Genomic DNA, 16,718 nt, shown 5'->3' with positions numbered 1-16,718 from the left:
CGCCTGCAGCTCTGTAATTCCACTTTAGATTGTCTCATGATGTCAGATAACAACGTGTGCCACCGGAATGACTTGAATGTGATACAAATAATTGTCAGGGATACAATAAGATGTACAGAATATATCTTGCTGATTCTCTTTTACTTTTTTTCTTGTTTTAGGGTTATCACAGGCCTAACCACTATATTGCCACACAAGGTAAGGCACATTCTATTCTATTGTGATTTATAATAGTTCATGCCTACTGCAAATGACTGCAAAATATATTAGAATATATAGAATTTGCAGAAGACACTCTTTTTTTTTTTAGTTAACTTGAGTTTGCAGTTGAATGTTGTAGAATGCTTTGCCTTCATTACTCATGTGGCATAATGTTCTGATGTTTTGTACCCAGGGCAGTTTTACCTTTTTTAATTATCATAGGATCGCAGCATGTAGATGTGCCTTATATTTTATATTCCCAGTCCTCTCTGATCTGTTCTGCGCTACATGGTGTGGCAGATCAGTGAAACCCCAACACTGAAAGTGTTAATGATTCATATAGCTGGAATATTACCCTGTCTGCACTCTGCAGCAGATCTGATCTCTTCTTCAGTTACCCAACTGTGCATAACAGCCTGCTATATATCTGTGAAAATCTGCCAATTTTGAGGTGCGTAAATACATAAATTTGAGGTCTCCCAATGTTCAGTGATTAACAGTGTTTCATAAAGTTTTATTTATACACCCTTGATCCGCAGACTGATATAGGATATCAGTGATCAGTTATATATTTATTAAATCTAAAGCATGCCCTGTCATTTATGAATTCTGCTTTTTGAGAATCTAAATCTTTAGCATTATAATGATTCATCGTTCATATTAGTTTCAGTACATTATGAGCTCTTTTTAATTTGCACTCAATCCTCCCCACCTATATTCGGATGTACAGTATGCTAGTACACTAGTACAGTACAACCTATACAGGTATGGGATCTGTAAACCTGTTATCCAGAAAGCTTTGAATTAAGGTAATATCATCTCCCATAGACTTAATTTTAATCAGATAATTCACATTTTTAACATTGATTTCTTTAATAATAAAACAGTACCTTGTACTTGACAAAGATATAATTAATACTTATTAGTGGCAAAACAATCCTATTGGGTTTATGTAATGTTCAAATTAATTTTTAGCAGACAGTAAGTATGGTGATCCAAATTATGGAAAGATCCCCCCAAGCATCTTGGATAACAGGTTCCATACCTGTATAAGAGGACTGGTTGATTCCAAATTTGCTTTCTATGTGCACATTAATCATAAGCTTGTTAATTGTAAGTGATGGTGCCCTTAGCAACACTTTAACCTATGGATTTGCTTATTTTCCTGCTGTTATTAATTACTGTACAACATGTATATATTACCTTTTATATTATAATGGTTTACTTAGTAGTTATACTGTACATAAAAGACAACTAAAGTTCAAAGAAAACAAAGGCATTAACATTTCAAATAGTTATTTTGAGAGTTACTTTCCAAGTTGTTTCTCTGTGTCCCTGCCTTAGTCATGGCCTGGAATTACAGTAGGTCTCAGGTCCCCTGTAGCAACAGGTCATTAGTACCACACCATAATGTATTAGATAGCCTAGATATGTCAAATCAATTTAATTGCTTTTCAAATGCATTGTAAATTAATTTTGCATTGTAGCTGGAAGTGAGCAACCATTGGCAGTAATGGAGATACTGTGAGAGACCTGTAAGCCTTTCGTTGCTTACTGTAGCCACTGGATAATGAGAGTTGCTGTTCAACAACTCCTCGAAGGTCACAAGTTAAACATTCATGTTCCACAGCACATTAGCGCAGATTTTATATACTTGCACTTTTGAATTTAAAAAGCACACTTTATTAAGTAAAGTATATTTCAAAGTGATGTCTCTGCTGGCATGTTTATAATTTCATTTTGGCAGAAAGTGATACCCAGAGTGCAAGAGGATTATTTACTGTATGCAGTGATGTTGACAGAACGCAGTCTTTGCTAAGAAGAGGCAGCAAGATTGAAAATGTATAAAATGTGATTATCCTATCACTGCAGGAGAGGATTATTTGTAGATTGCTCCATAATATGAAAGCATCAGTATGCCTGCAGGAGAGGAAAATCATGAAAACATGATGTGGCCTTCTGACTTCTGTGAAAATAGAAATGCTTGCCAAATAACCACACTTGCTGTCATTATTGGCTACCAACCATGCCAGTCAGAATAAAGTCAGTCAATCAGTTTTCCAGGGCAAATGTTCATGGAGAACCTAGACCACCCTAAGTATGACTGTTGCCTCCTGCCACTGGACCATATACTTTTCACTTAGAAGCAAAAAAATGTAATATTTTTTAATAGATCACTGCAAATCTGATGCATTTAATTTGAAACTAAGTACAGGTATAGGATATATTATCTGGAATGCTCGGGACCTGCGGTTTCCCTGAAAATGAACTCCAGTACACACATATACACACACTCTTACCAACCTATCTATACACTCACATATACTGTATGTTTATATATGTGAGTGTACATATACCAATAGCTATACTATTTGTATATTTAGTTTCACAATAGCCTTGTATATTATGCATGTTAAAGAATTCAAACAGAATCTGCCATCACACCATCACTTAGCAGGGCATTCCCCAACCTCACTGCCTCACCTCCTGCGCTGCTTCTTATAAAAGTTCTGTTCCTCTAGTCTGAAGTGATGGCCTCTGGTGCGCTGATCTTCGTATGGGAAAAAGATCCCCTGCTATCTGCCTATAATCCCCTCTAATGTACTTGTAAAGAGTAATCATGTTGCCTCACAAATACCTTTTCTCCAGAGAAAACAACCCCAACTTTGAAAACTGCACTGCGTACTCAGGGGGAGGCCTTACCAGAGACTTATGAAGAGGCAAAATTATGTTTTCATCCCTTAAGTCAATGCCCTTTTTTTATGCAAGACAGTAATTTATTTGCCACTGAATTACACTAACTAGAGTTACACAGCTTGTTATCCACAAAAATCCCCAGATGCTTTATAATCAAGGATACCCCCAACACACTTCTACACTATCTAGTGCAGAGATCCCCAACCTTTTATACCCGTGAGCCACATTCAAATGGAAAAAGTGTTGGGGAGCAACACAAGCATGGAAAAAGTTCCTGGGGGTGCAAATAAGAGCTATAATTGGCTATTTGGTAGCCCCTATGTGGACTGGTAGCCTACAGAAAGCTCTGTTTGGCTTTACACTGGGTTTTATGCAACCAAAACTTGTCCCCAAGCCAGAAATTAAAAAATAAGCAGCTACTTTGAGGCCCCTGGGAGCAACATCCAAGGGGTTGGGGAGCAACATGTTGCTCACGAACCACTGGTTGGGGATCACTGATCTAGTGTATAACTCAAATGTATGTTAATATTGATGAGAGTTTCTTATATGTACATATCCAGAACAAATTGATTTTTTTTTTTTTTTTAAGTGCTTGAAATAAGCAGGAGCATTTAATTTGGCATCATATCTAGTACCCTTTTCATGAATGGATTGGAGTGGAATGTTACACTTTGCATGCAGAGTAATTGGCACCTTAGGATTCTGTTCCCAGTTCTGTGTTCAGGTGGCAACAAAATGTAGTGTTCTGATGGCTTTTTGTGTCTCCAGCAAAGCTTAATTTCCATCTAGAAAAAAAAGAAAACATTTCATAATGATAGATCTTTGTTTAACTTGATGTTACTAGTTTGGAAATGCCACACATCCATCTTAAAGCAATCTGGATGAGCCAAAAAAGATAATTATTCTTCACATGAAAATCACATTTGAGCAGTCAGATTTTAAGCTCTGCAGAATTAAAATGATTGAGATTTAATTGTTCATATAGTCTTCTTCAGCTGTATGCGAGCTATCAAGTGTTAATTAGCAAATGTAATTTAAGGCAGCCAAGAAGCGGCAAGTGTAATGATTTTGTAATAGACAACAAATATGGTTTGAGCACATTTGCTTGATTTTCAGAAAATTGCTGTATGGTCTATCCCTGCAGAGCTATTTACTTGGCAAATACTCAACAGCACTATAAGAGCTCGTACACATGGGCGTTTTGCCCTGCATTCCCCTGGGGTGGCTTTCTCTCAATGCCCATGTATACAATACCTTTGTAAGAATGAATTGCGTTTCATCCTGCACTCCCCTGCGCTGGAATGCAACAGAAGTCCACCTCCATATGTAAGAGCCCCGAGTATATTTTTAAGACTGTATATTCATATTTTAAATAGCAGCTGTGCATGGTGTACTAAAATCTTTGCAACCCCAACTAAGTGCGTTTTTAAGTCATTCTTTTTTAATAAAAATATTTAGAAATTGTTTCCCTGTTTGTAAAACGTATAGAGATATGGAATGTTCTAAACTCCATTACTTATATGTTATATGTAAGCACAGTCTGTTAGTATTTGCAGGCAAAAATACGGCACTCTACCATGGGTGTAAGAATAATATTTCCAAAGTTTTAAAGCAGCCTTAAAAAGTTTTTGTACTCTGTTTGCCTATAAATAGCCCTTGTACTCTATTAGGGGGCACAGGTTAAGGTGAAGCAGCTAAATAAGCTGCCATGCCACTGTGCCCCATGCACAAAAGTCACTACACCAATAATCCAACCTCTACTCAGGTTAGTGCACTAGCTACAGGAAGTAAGCCTGCATTAGTAAACCTTTGCCCTGCTGGATGTAAGTTAATTAAATGGCATACTAACCATAGCAGGTGGTAATTGTGGGGTTACTATACTCTAAGGGGCAGATTTATCAAAATATAAGATAAGAGCTAGCCACAGAAAAATTCACCCACTTTCTATTCATTCCTATGAGATTTTTAGAGAGGTAAAGTAGAAAGTAGATGTACAAACTCTACATTTAAATTTCAGATATATTCACATTTTACAAATACACATTAAACTTACAATAATTTGTACTGTGCAAATGACAGAAAACAGCCAGAGTTCTATTTTTAATTTCCACACACATATTCAATGATGTTATATAGTAACTAAAGTATGATTCAGAGCCAAACCAATAGGTCAAGCTTTAGGGTTAAGTTGCAGTCTCTAGGGACAAGTGAAGAGTGGTCACTTCTCTAAATAATCCAAATTCATTGAAATAAAAGCTCAATATAGGGCTACTTATTGATATCTATATTGAACTTAACTTGGGACCAATTATATTATCTTGTGTTTTGAATCAGACTAAAAAGGCAACTTCTATGTGATTTAAATTTATGTATCAGTTAAAAATGAAAGTGCAATTTCCTCCTTCCAATGTTAAGTATGTGACTCAACATGCTTTCCATTGCCTTATTATTAATCCTTTTTAGGCAGGGGGTCAAAGATGTAATAAGTCTACAACATCTCTGTTCAGATTTAATCAAATTATTTTTTTATTTTAATTAACACCTGCATGTTACACAGCACTTTTTACAGATTATCAGTAGTGCTGAGCAAAACTGGCCCATTTGGCTTTGCCAAAGGTTTTTGTGAAACTGGAGAACAACTTGCAAAACTGTAAAGTATCACCAAAATGTTGCCAAATGCATTGGAGTCAATGAGATGGCAAAGTTACATTGTAGGTAAGGTGTCTTCAGGTCTGCAATAGCATTAACATTGCCTCACATTTTTAGAGAAGCTAACAAGGCAGGGTAATGTATATGAGGACATGAAAGACATGAAAATACTGTTAAAGACGTTTTCAAAAGAATCATTCAGCTCCAACCATAGAGGGCACAACAAAGGCACAACTCAATCCATTTTTTAAAGAAATCATATAAAAACAGACTGTATAAAACAAAATACTTGGTTACTAATAACATACCAAAATAATAGATTACTAATAAACGTATATATCATTTTTTTTTTACAAATACTTATTTTTCATTATCTATACCTAATATGATTCTTAAACTATCATAAATAGGGATGCATTTATATTGATATACTTTCTTTTTCGACAGTAACCACCTATTTAAAGTTTAAAACATTTATATGGGCACTTTTGATGTGAAAGTACAATATGTATTATTTATTTCAGTAGGGACAGCCTGCTTGCTTGCTTGTTTATAAAGACTATCGTGGGCATGAAGCAAAAATGGTATTGCTTCAATGGCAGTAAAAATTTCAATACAACAAAATGAAAAAATATACCAGTCTCTAGTGATTCCCTCCATTCCTAATGATTGGCCCTCACCTTCCATGCATGACCTTCTGGTCAGTCTTGCAGTAATAATATTGCATTTGAAACTTTGTGCTTTAGAAACCATAAACACCCAACACTATCCAATACTATATAAAATATTTTTTTTTATAAAAAAAAATGGCCACCAATTTCTTTGAGTTGGAATAAAGGCAATTAAGCATATACCACACAGCATGTAACCTATATACCCTGTGAAGGTTGTAGATAATATGTAAACCAAAATGTCAGAATGTCAAAATGTGTGATATTAGCAAATGTTACTTTATGTACTGTATGACTGCGTCATATATTTATGGTTTCACAAAGGCATTAAACAAATGAATATGGTAAGCAATATTACAATGGTAAGGCAGACCAATAGGTCACACTCAGAAGTTAAGTGGCAGTCCCAGAGGACATCAGCATTAAAAGTGGTTGCTTTAAATAGCATAGTAGGCACATACTAATTCATTAAAATAAAAGCTTGATATAGATCTGTCTATAGAATCTGCCCCCATTTTAACATGGAGCCAATTATTGCACCTTATCTTTTTAGTTAGATTGAAAAAGCACACATGCAGAATAAAGTTTATATTATAATGAACACATGCCAAACAAATCCTTTAGGAAAAAGTAGAAAATGATACATACAGAACATGTGAGGCGCAAGGTACGGTTACCATCAGCCACCGTTTCAGGGGGACTGATCCTATTTTCATTTTACAATATGCTGATGATTAATTACCACCAGGACGAGTTGAGATTTTAACTGTGCTCATAAGTAAACATAAACAATTTGTTGTGGTTTTATCTCATCACTTGTTGTAATACTACCAACTCAGTATACATAAGACTAATGTCACATTGGGCTTTACCTGTGTGCTAAAAAGCCGCCTCTATGCTGGCATCAGCCTTTCCCTGTGCCTGCACCTGGAGCTATTGCTTTGGCCTGAGTGCAGTCGCATGGAGCGGATTTCAACTTCAACATGCATACATGTGTGTTTCAGGACTAAAATCTGCTCCATGTGCTTGCACCCTGGCAGATACACAATGGCTATGGGTGCAGACACAGGAAGAGGCTGATGCCATCATAGGGGCTGATTCTTGGCCTGTGGATAAATGCAGGACCAGAATCAGCCCTGTGTGGGCGCAACATGTGCTAAAGCAAAACAGTTAGTAAATATACAATTTATATGTGGATAAGGCAAGCCATCAAAACTATCCTTTCTAGAAAGCCATGGGAATGCTCGGCAACTGAACGCCAGTAAGAAGTGTAGAATGTGGCGTTTGTATAGTAGAATATATAATTTTATTCTGTATTCAAGTGCTGTACTTTTTTTCCAAAACTTTCTGTATTTAATTTTATTATGGGGGGGGGGGGCTACAGAGAAGAATGGGAGGGTAAAGCAGATCTTGCAAAATATTCGTGTTCCAGAATTAACAACAAGTCATTACTATACAGTAAATGTAAATTACATATCATTTGACATATTAAAGGAGAAGGAAAGGCTAAGCCACTTGGGGGTGCCAAAATGTTAAGCATCCCCCAAGTGACTTAGATCGCTTACCTTGTACCCTGGGCTGGTGCCCCTGTTAGGAGAAAAAAGCACCAGCCCAGGGTACCTGTAGGAAGCGCTTCCTCCTTCCGAAATCCGTCGGCCGGCACATGCGCAGTAGAGTAAAAAGCCGATTTTGTTTTTTAAGTTCGGCTTTTCACTCTACTGCGCATGCGCGCGCGGCGCTACAGGAAGGTGAAAGCGCTTCAGCTACCCCGGGCTGGTTCTGTTCTCTCCGTACAGGGGCACCAGCCCGGGGTATGAGGTGAGCGATCTAAGTCACTTGGGGCAGCCTTTCCTTCTTCTTTAAGTTAATTACCAATAATAATGTTGCTGTGTGTTCTTGTAAGAGCTTGCAACCTTAACATTTAAATTGCAAGCTCTTACGAGTAGGGCCCTCTACTCTGTAAACCTTTGTTTGTTAAATTATTGTAAGATCCATGTTTGTTATAAATGAATGTAAAGCGATATGTCATTTGCTGGTGCTATATAAATGATGATGATGTACAAAAATGTCAGTCCCCACTCATGTGTATAAAGAAAAAAATCTCCAAAAGCAACTTTTGCATACAATAAGCAATGCTATTATTGTCCATGTAAGGGAAAAGTATAGTAACATAAGGCTACTTAATAATGGGCAATAGATTTCACTTAGTAGGAATATAGCTATTGCTAGAGATGAGCGAATTTTTTCGGCAGGCAAGGATTTGAAGCAAATTTCTGCATTTCGCCATTGGCGAATTGTTTTGCGAAACTTCTGTGAAAATGTGTCGCGGGAAAATTCGGCGCACAGAAATGTTTTTGTTGCACGTCAAATCGGACGCGGTCGCGTAAAAAAGGGCACTGTCGCATCAAAAAAAGGACGCGGTCACATAAAAAATCGTGGGCGACAAAAAAATAAACGCGGGCGACAAAAAAATTGTGCAACAAATGTGTTTCGTGAATTTTTCACCATTTTGAGAATTTTCTTGCCGTTTCACGAATTTTATCACTAGCTATTGCTTATGGTAGCCAGTAGCTTGGGGATGATTACTGGAGGGCTCTTTTGTGTACTGGGATCAATTGTTTAAATTCTGGCACAGGGGTCAGCTGGTGCATTCAACTATGGACTTCTAATAATGTCCAGTTTTCTATAGGAAAATGTCTTTATGCGGTCAGATCAGTTCAGTCAGCTGCTTAGTCTCTGCAGTATGTTCATTGTTAAATGACATTGTTGGAGGGATTCTGAGGATGAACAGTGTTAATAATAGCTATTAAATACTGAGGGATAAAGGATCATTGTTACGGGGAAATAGTATGAGGACTGGGTAGTTAGATATACAGATGAAAGAAAATGATAGCACTTCCATAAAGCATACACTGCCAAAGAGCACAGCAGTCATTTTGTGGCTATGGATAGATGTGGATTAGAGTCTACTAAGAGAAAGTGTTGCTAAAAGATATCTGGTAGTTAAAAAGACATATATTCAGGAAAGATGCTGGGCACTCTAAAGGTCATGACCAAACAGCTCTAGTTCTATCTGCAGACCATTATTTTTCATTGTGTAAAAACATTAAAAAAAAATAAAAGTATTTCCTCCATTCCCATCTCTGAATTGTACTGCTGTATTAAATTAATAGCTGTAAACTGCTTGGGATTGTTTTTAGTGCTGGGGGAACCTGCTCCACCTCCACCAAGGGAACGGGTGGGTCAGAGTTGATAGATAACAGTGATGAGTCAGTAGCTGAATGATGTGAGAGGATGTAATGCAAGTGGAATAGTTTATGGAAGTAAAAATCTAAAAAGGGGCAGGTGAAGAAATACTAAATGCAGGTCATCTTCTCCGCAACAATGCTCATGTCTTATCAGCTGTGAAATAGCCGGCCACCAGCTTATCTACTTTAGTTCACACTTCATGCTGTCATGGAAAAATAAAGGTCCAAGGATGGAACACGGCTTGAAAGCTCTGTTTGCTATTTTTTTAGTTCGTATTTGTGGTCTCCATTATTATTGTATTTCTTTTTAATGTTGCAATAGTATGGCTACGCTAGAATAAATCCTACCTTATTCTACAGTTAGGAATTACTGATTTTGCTTTATTCCTTGTTACTGTACTTTATCATACGAGACATTTAGATCAGGGTTTGCCAGTTGGGAATGTGCATTTCATGTGTCGTCCAGGTGGTGCTTTTAAATAGATCTTGCCCTGTACAAGGTTTTACAGAATTACTTGTTAAAAGAAAAAATAATCAAGCTAATGCCTATACGCTGGTTACAAAAATGTTTTATGTTGCCCTGAGGCAGAGGGATATAATGTAGCAAAGGAACCCCAGATTTAATAATATGGATGCACTGAATCCACTATTTTGGGATTTGGCCAAACCCTGAATCCTTTGTCAATGAATCAGTGGAATACCAGACTTTGATTCAGGGACATAGAATGCGTCACATCTATCAGATTTGCCAATGTTGATGCAAGATGTGTAAATCTTGATGCATGCCTCAATTTTTTTTGTGGGGGTGGGGCAGATGGCATGGTGACATTATAGCAAGGAGTTGTGAAATCTGTGAATTTGCTGCAAAACTATACCTCAGAATAGTTATATAAAAAGTATGTACCATGATACCCTCTGCCCCAAAATACAGTGGATTTAGTAAATATGTTTATTAACACTGTTTTCCAATAATAGTGGCTAAAGGAAATCTCCACTTGTTATTCAAGCTTAAGGAGTTCAAGGACATTTTTTCAAGGTTCAAACATTTTTTGAGTTACTGTGAACACTAAGAAATCCATTATAACTGATTCTACATAACCCTATGCCCCACATGCAATAAAAAGGCACAGAGTCTGCTCAGGTGCAGCTAGACATATCAACCAATGTGATGTTTGCTTTTAAACAATAAATGCTACCTGCCGATTGGGTGCTATAGGCGACTAGACCTGTACCAGAACTTTGCACTATGACCTTCCCTGATACATTAGTTATTACCTACTACTGATGAGCGAATTTTTTACATTTTTTTCCAGCTACTACCGACATGGCTGTGAGACATTGACAGATTTCGAATGCTCTAATTGGCTGATTCAAGCGTTTGTCAGCAATTTGCACTGCACTGCTAGGGAAGAGCAGCGTGGCAGTAGGAAAAAATATAGACTATGGAATGGCAACAATAGACCATTTATATTTCAAAAAGAAACATATTGGTAAAAAATAATTATAAAGCATCCACTACAGTGATAAATTTAACTTGCTATGTTTCTGTCTGGCAGAGGCAGAATATACCTTTTAGCTTACCTTATTACTTTATATATATATTTATTACATTTATATATAGATACAGTATTGGGGACACGATCATAAATATTACATGTGTTTATCTTCATTTTAAATGTACTGTGCACCAGAAGCTGCGGCTCAGAATCCTTTGATTAAAATGAAATTTTACCTTTACGTTTTTTCCAAGCCCGAATTTGCCAAGTTCTGACACTCCTGTGTCTTTTGAATGTGTGCACATTTTGCCTGTAGTTATAAAACAGATGAGTACAGAAAGCTTTGAGCTGCTAATATGGTGTAGAACAAGCTGGCAGAGATATCAGACTATGTCAGAAACAGTAGCTGTGGTCAGAGATTCAATCATTTCTCTTTCTCTCTTTTTGTTCTATTTTATTTTGGCATCCTGCTTTCCTTCCTAATTCTTGCAAAGAGTTTGATCACAATATTGATCATTTACCAAACGCAATGCACTTTTTCATTTTTTGTTAGAAATTAAGTTTGGGTTTTTTTATCTTTTAAGTTATTGTTACTTTTAATCACTTATCTATATATTGAGACTATCTACAATTCATATTCCAGTCTGTTATTCAAACCACTTGTTACTTAGGTAAAATAGACCCTAGAAACCAAATGCAGTAGCTGAAATTCCAAACTGGAAAGCTGCTGAACAAAGAGCTAATTATTAAAAAAAAATGTCTCAAACTATCACAGAATGTACATCATACTGAAAGCCATTGTAAAGGTGAACTACCCCTTTAAGGGCTATGCATTTGCTTATGGTAATTGTCCTGACCCTAATGGTTTGCTGCTGTGTTTTAAGCGACAGTTGTCTGACATGTCCCATGGGTACACCAGCAGGGTCAGGGTGCTTACCCTGTAAAACTATGGAGGGACAATTGTGACCTTTATTAACCCATATACCAACAAACACTTGATTTCACATCATGTGCAATGTGGCTTGTTTATAAGGCAGAGGGCAATTATTATTATTTTTTTTTATTTACCCCCATCGATTCTCTCAGAGCTTTACAAATACAATGCCAAACAAGTACCATATACAGAAAACATTTCTTTAAAACTGATTCAGATTTACATTTGGATGGTTAGGATTTGGATTATTAGGAGACAGTAGAGGGGAGGACCCTGCTCACAAGAGCTTACATTCTAAATGGGAGAGAATGTTAGACATTAGGTGGGGGTAATGAAAGTGCCTGCTGCGTTCCTCTTGGTTATTAAAGTGATGGTAAGTGCATAGTAAAAGATAAATACCAGTACAGTTATAGGATCCATTATCCAGAAAGATTTGAATTACGGAAAGGCCATCTCCCATAAACTCTGTTTTAATCAAATAATGCATATTATTCATCCTTATTGGAGGCAAAACAATCCTATTGAGTTTATTTAATGTTTGAATTCATTTTTAGTAGACAAAGTATGGAATTCCAAATTCCAGGTCCCCAGCATTCTGGATACCAGGTCCCATACCTGATAGTGAGTCTGTGAGCAAAGAGTAGGGGGTTCAGTGGGTGGTTAAGTTGCTGAGGCCTTTGATTATAGGCTTAGAAAAGGATCAGTTTTTATAAAGAAACAGGCCTATTCATAAAGCTGTTGTTGTCTGAACACCAAGCATCGCCGTATAAAATCCAGAGACTTTATGAAGTTGTGTATTGATTTTAGGAATAGACAAATCCTAGTGTAAACATATTGTGTATTCAGCATTGCATTGCTTCTGATCCTCCAGAAAGCGGCCTCTGGAAGTTAATGTCAATGGAGCTGTTATTTTTAGGTGTTGTTTATAGATGTCATGAACAGCCTGTTGCAGTCACTCTTTCCAAATCGTGTTGCTATGTTAGAGAAAACATGTTTCCATGTGTTTCTATTTGTGTGTGTGACATATAATTGCATTAATAGATAATAAACTGACCCAGTCATGGTTAGCCTTAGTGGAAATTTGTTTTTGTAAAATGTAAAGTGAAGTAGAAAAGGGAAGATTTAGTGCAAAACTTGGCATTCACAGTGAGATTAGAACAGGCTCTCCAAGCTAGAATATTACATGTATTGGCTTTAAATATGTGTGCCATTGCTGAAATATTTTATCTATAATCATATTGCTCCCTATAATGCTTGAATTAAAAGCGTGCTGGAACCAGGACTTGCAGTAGCTGTAAATCCTACTCTGGCCTTGAGACTTTATTGCATTTTAATTCACACAGAAGACAAGCGGTGCTGTAATCACTTATTCCAGTGACAAGCTGGAATGTGAGAATAGTCAGTGTGAATGGTCCATGAAATGCTTGAAAAGAAATGCCACTGAGGGAATACATTTGCTTTTATAAAGTAGCAAGACCTTTATTTAGCCTTACAAATACTCAACACTTGTCTAACAGCCAGCGCAGATTGCATGAACTAGGGCAGTTTCAATAAAAGCAATGCTTTCTGCACAACAATTGATTTGATCACAATGTTTTTCTTTTATTCTTTTTTTTCCTGTCTGGAATAGATTGACGCACATTGCATTGATTGTAATTGTAGTTCTAGGCAGTCCTTACAATGAAAAGCCCCATATAAAGTGGTATATGGTTATAAAGATATTCTTACTTATGATTAAAATTGGTATATATGATTTGACTGCTGTTTGCAGCATTGTTCTGAAATTGTAAATATGACAGAAAGAAAAGTGGTTTCTCAGCAAGAGAAGTAGGGGGGTGCTTAAAAGCTGCTCTTTTGGATAATTAGTAGGCAAAATTCACACATACACTGGCACACATTCTCTTTTATTCCCTCTGTCCTTTAAAATCTCTTTTAAATTGTAGGTTCCTGTGCCTTGGACTGACTCAATAAACATGGCAGATTGAACAAAAGCAATCTTTTGCATAATTTTCTCCTGTTATTGCAGTTCCGGTATTGTCCTCCTATTTCACCTTGTGATGGCAGTTCCCTTGTTATATAACTTCCTGGCAGTTGTTTTCTCTCAAATCAGAAGCCCAAGCATTAATATATTCCTTATGTGCGCAAATATGGCTTCAGGGAATCGTGAACCTCACACAGTGGTGAGATTGAAGGGAATTTAGCGTAAAAATGTTTGCATTTAATACATTTTATGATTATTATTGCATTTAAAGTCATTCCCATGGAATGGACAATGACAGTCTATAGCAGTCTGTTGTACATTTCCATGAACATAAAGTGAATGAATGCGTGTACATCAATATCCTGGATGAGTAACAAACCAAGCTTTTTAGATTATTGAATCCTAGCGAACAGAGCTGTCTATAGGGGGTTGCAAAGAGAGGTGTTAGCAGATCAACAATAACATATGATATCAGTATTGCCCAATTTGTGGCCCATCTGCTTTTGTTGTAGACAATTTCCAACAATATCATAAATTGAAAAACTAATGCTATATATGTAGTCTTGCTTGAAGAAAAAGGTTTTCTTTTCACTGCTCAAGTTTGTCCAGATTTAGATTGTGTGACTATTGTTGCCTGTATGGACAACACAAAATATAGGGAATAGACCATGTGCATTCGGATGGATATATGTAGAGTTAACTTTATTTTTTTACCAGGTCACTAAACAGGTCATGGTCCACTGTCTTTTGACACCAATAAAATATTAATTAATTTGGTCCAACGTGTAAACCTCTTGGCTAATAATTTGGTGGAAAGGCTGAATCAGCAACCAGTATCTGACTGTGTACTGGCACATAAACATGAACATACCCAGGGTCAGACTGGGGGGTGCAGGGCTCACCCCCTAACCCCCCGCTGTGCCATTTCATTAATTAAATCAGGTTACAGATATTCAGACATAATAGATGTTATTTGGAAATATTTAAATGTATTTAATTTAAAAAAAATAGTTGAGCGGTAATATTATGTGAAAATGTGAATAAAGTCATACTGTTTATCAGAAAGGTGCCTCTAATGTAAATGGCTTACATACAGGCAATAATAGACACATTCTATCAAGGTGGTAGATGTATAATACACAGAACTTACTCTGCATCCACATTGAGCTGTATCATGTCTCTTGGTGAATATGCCATATTGCTCATTCTGTATGGCACTTTTACTGCATTGTTGTGGGCACAAGAAATAACCAAAAGTACAAAACAAAAGCTTTTTTGTAAGTAATCTGCTGAGTGCTGTTCTGAACCTGGATGCTGCCTGAACAGACTGACCCTAGATTTATTGTGTTCATTATAAAATTCCAATACGTTTCTTTCAGTAGCCACTTCTGTTCCCCTCCTGTTGGTGCTAATCTGATCTGCTCTGTTACTACACTCGTGCCTTTAGGCTGAATCCAGTGTGTCCAGGCTTCGAAATGTGCTGCTACAGGATATTCATCCTATTTTACAGTTCAATTTTAAGCCTCTCAGAATGACATATTGCTCTGATGTTTCATGATTCTTCTTTTAGAAGCTTTATGTTTTTACTGCACATGACAGCCCATATGAGAAGTTTTAACATTTAGGCTTCACATTAGCGGCTGAGATTCAATAATCATTTGATGAAAAACCTTTTAACTGATTGGGACACAGCACAGTGTGTATTTCTTTTTTTCATAATACTAGTAAATTTGTGAATTACAGCATAGTTGACTCTTGGGTGTCCAGCTGTGTGTAATGTATTGAACTGATCATGGATATTACCAGCATGACTGGTAAAAATTGTGTTTGATAGCAATGTTAATAATAGACCACAATGGTAACATACTGGTAGGACAGCATTTCTTTCCAGAAAATGTGGCAGCCCTACTTACTAGAATGAATGTTGGGATTCTGCACCCTCTTTAAGGTGAATGTGGGAAAGTAGGATGTTTGAAGATAAAAATATCATCCTAAGGCAGAAGTTTCCAAATCGTGGGACTGGCCAACCTGGGGCAAATTAGAAATGTAGTGGCAGCATTAATTCTGAAGACCAGTTAAGGTGGATATTAGGGAGAATGGCCATTTGCTCTCCTAGAAAAGCCTGAAAGCCCAGCTTGAAGGTTAGTTAGAGTGAGATTTTGGATGAATATGTATTTGATGTCCTAAATACACTTGGCTGAATGACTGATACACATTTCCCTATGTCTGTACTCATTTAATGAGCTTAGGGGGGCCCTGACCAAAGGTTGCACCTTCAAGGGGGTCCTTGGCCAAAAGTAAGACCTTTTAAACAGATACTGACAACAGAAATGAAACCTTTCTTGCATCTATCATAGCATTGTCTTTGCATGTTATTTATAATTTTGCCCAATTCTTTAACAATTATATCTTGTAAAAGCCCCCATGTAAATAGATAACGGGACTGCCTTAAGGTGGCCATACACGCACCGATATTATCGTACGAAACCTCGTTTCGTACGATAATCGGTGCGTGTATGGCATGTCAGCGAGCCGACCGATATCGCAGGAAGCTGCTGAAATCGGTCGGCTCGCCGATCGGCCAAGTTAGAAAATTTTGATCGGGCGCCATAGAAGGCGCCTGACCAAAATTCTCCCTTCAGAGCTGAATCGGCAGAAGGAGGTAGAAATCCTATTGTTTCTACCTCCTTACCTGCCGATTCAGCCCTGAATGGTGTGTGGCGGATCTGACGATGTTTCGTGCGACCGACGGTCGTACGAAACATCGTGAGATCGCCACGTGTATGGCCAGCTTTATCCATGCTGTTAGCATTCAAAGCTATAACTGGCAGGTTTAGAAAG

At 37.2% G+C, this 16,718-nt stretch overlaps 1 protein-coding gene across 1 annotated transcript in view; it reads left to right on the top strand.

Moving 5' to 3' along the window:
- Positions 1–16,718, top strand: part of ptprm (protein tyrosine phosphatase, receptor type M) — a 431,502-nt gene that overhangs the window by 383,069 nt on the left and 31,715 nt on the right. Inside the window, exon 22 of the mRNA XM_031903767.1 lies at positions 162–198. Within this exon, the coding sequence (XP_031759627.1) occupies positions 162–198 (37 nt within the window). The remainder of the gene's footprint in view (positions 1–161; positions 199–16,718) is intronic.

Source organism: Xenopus tropicalis, chromosome 6 (genome assembly GCF_000004195.4).
Source record: "Xenopus tropicalis strain Nigerian chromosome 6, UCB_Xtro_10.0, whole genome shotgun sequence".
Lineage (NCBI taxonomy): Eukaryota > Metazoa > Chordata > Amphibia > Anura > Pipidae > Xenopus > Xenopus tropicalis.
This window is presented reverse-complemented; position numbering and strand designations above follow the sequence as displayed.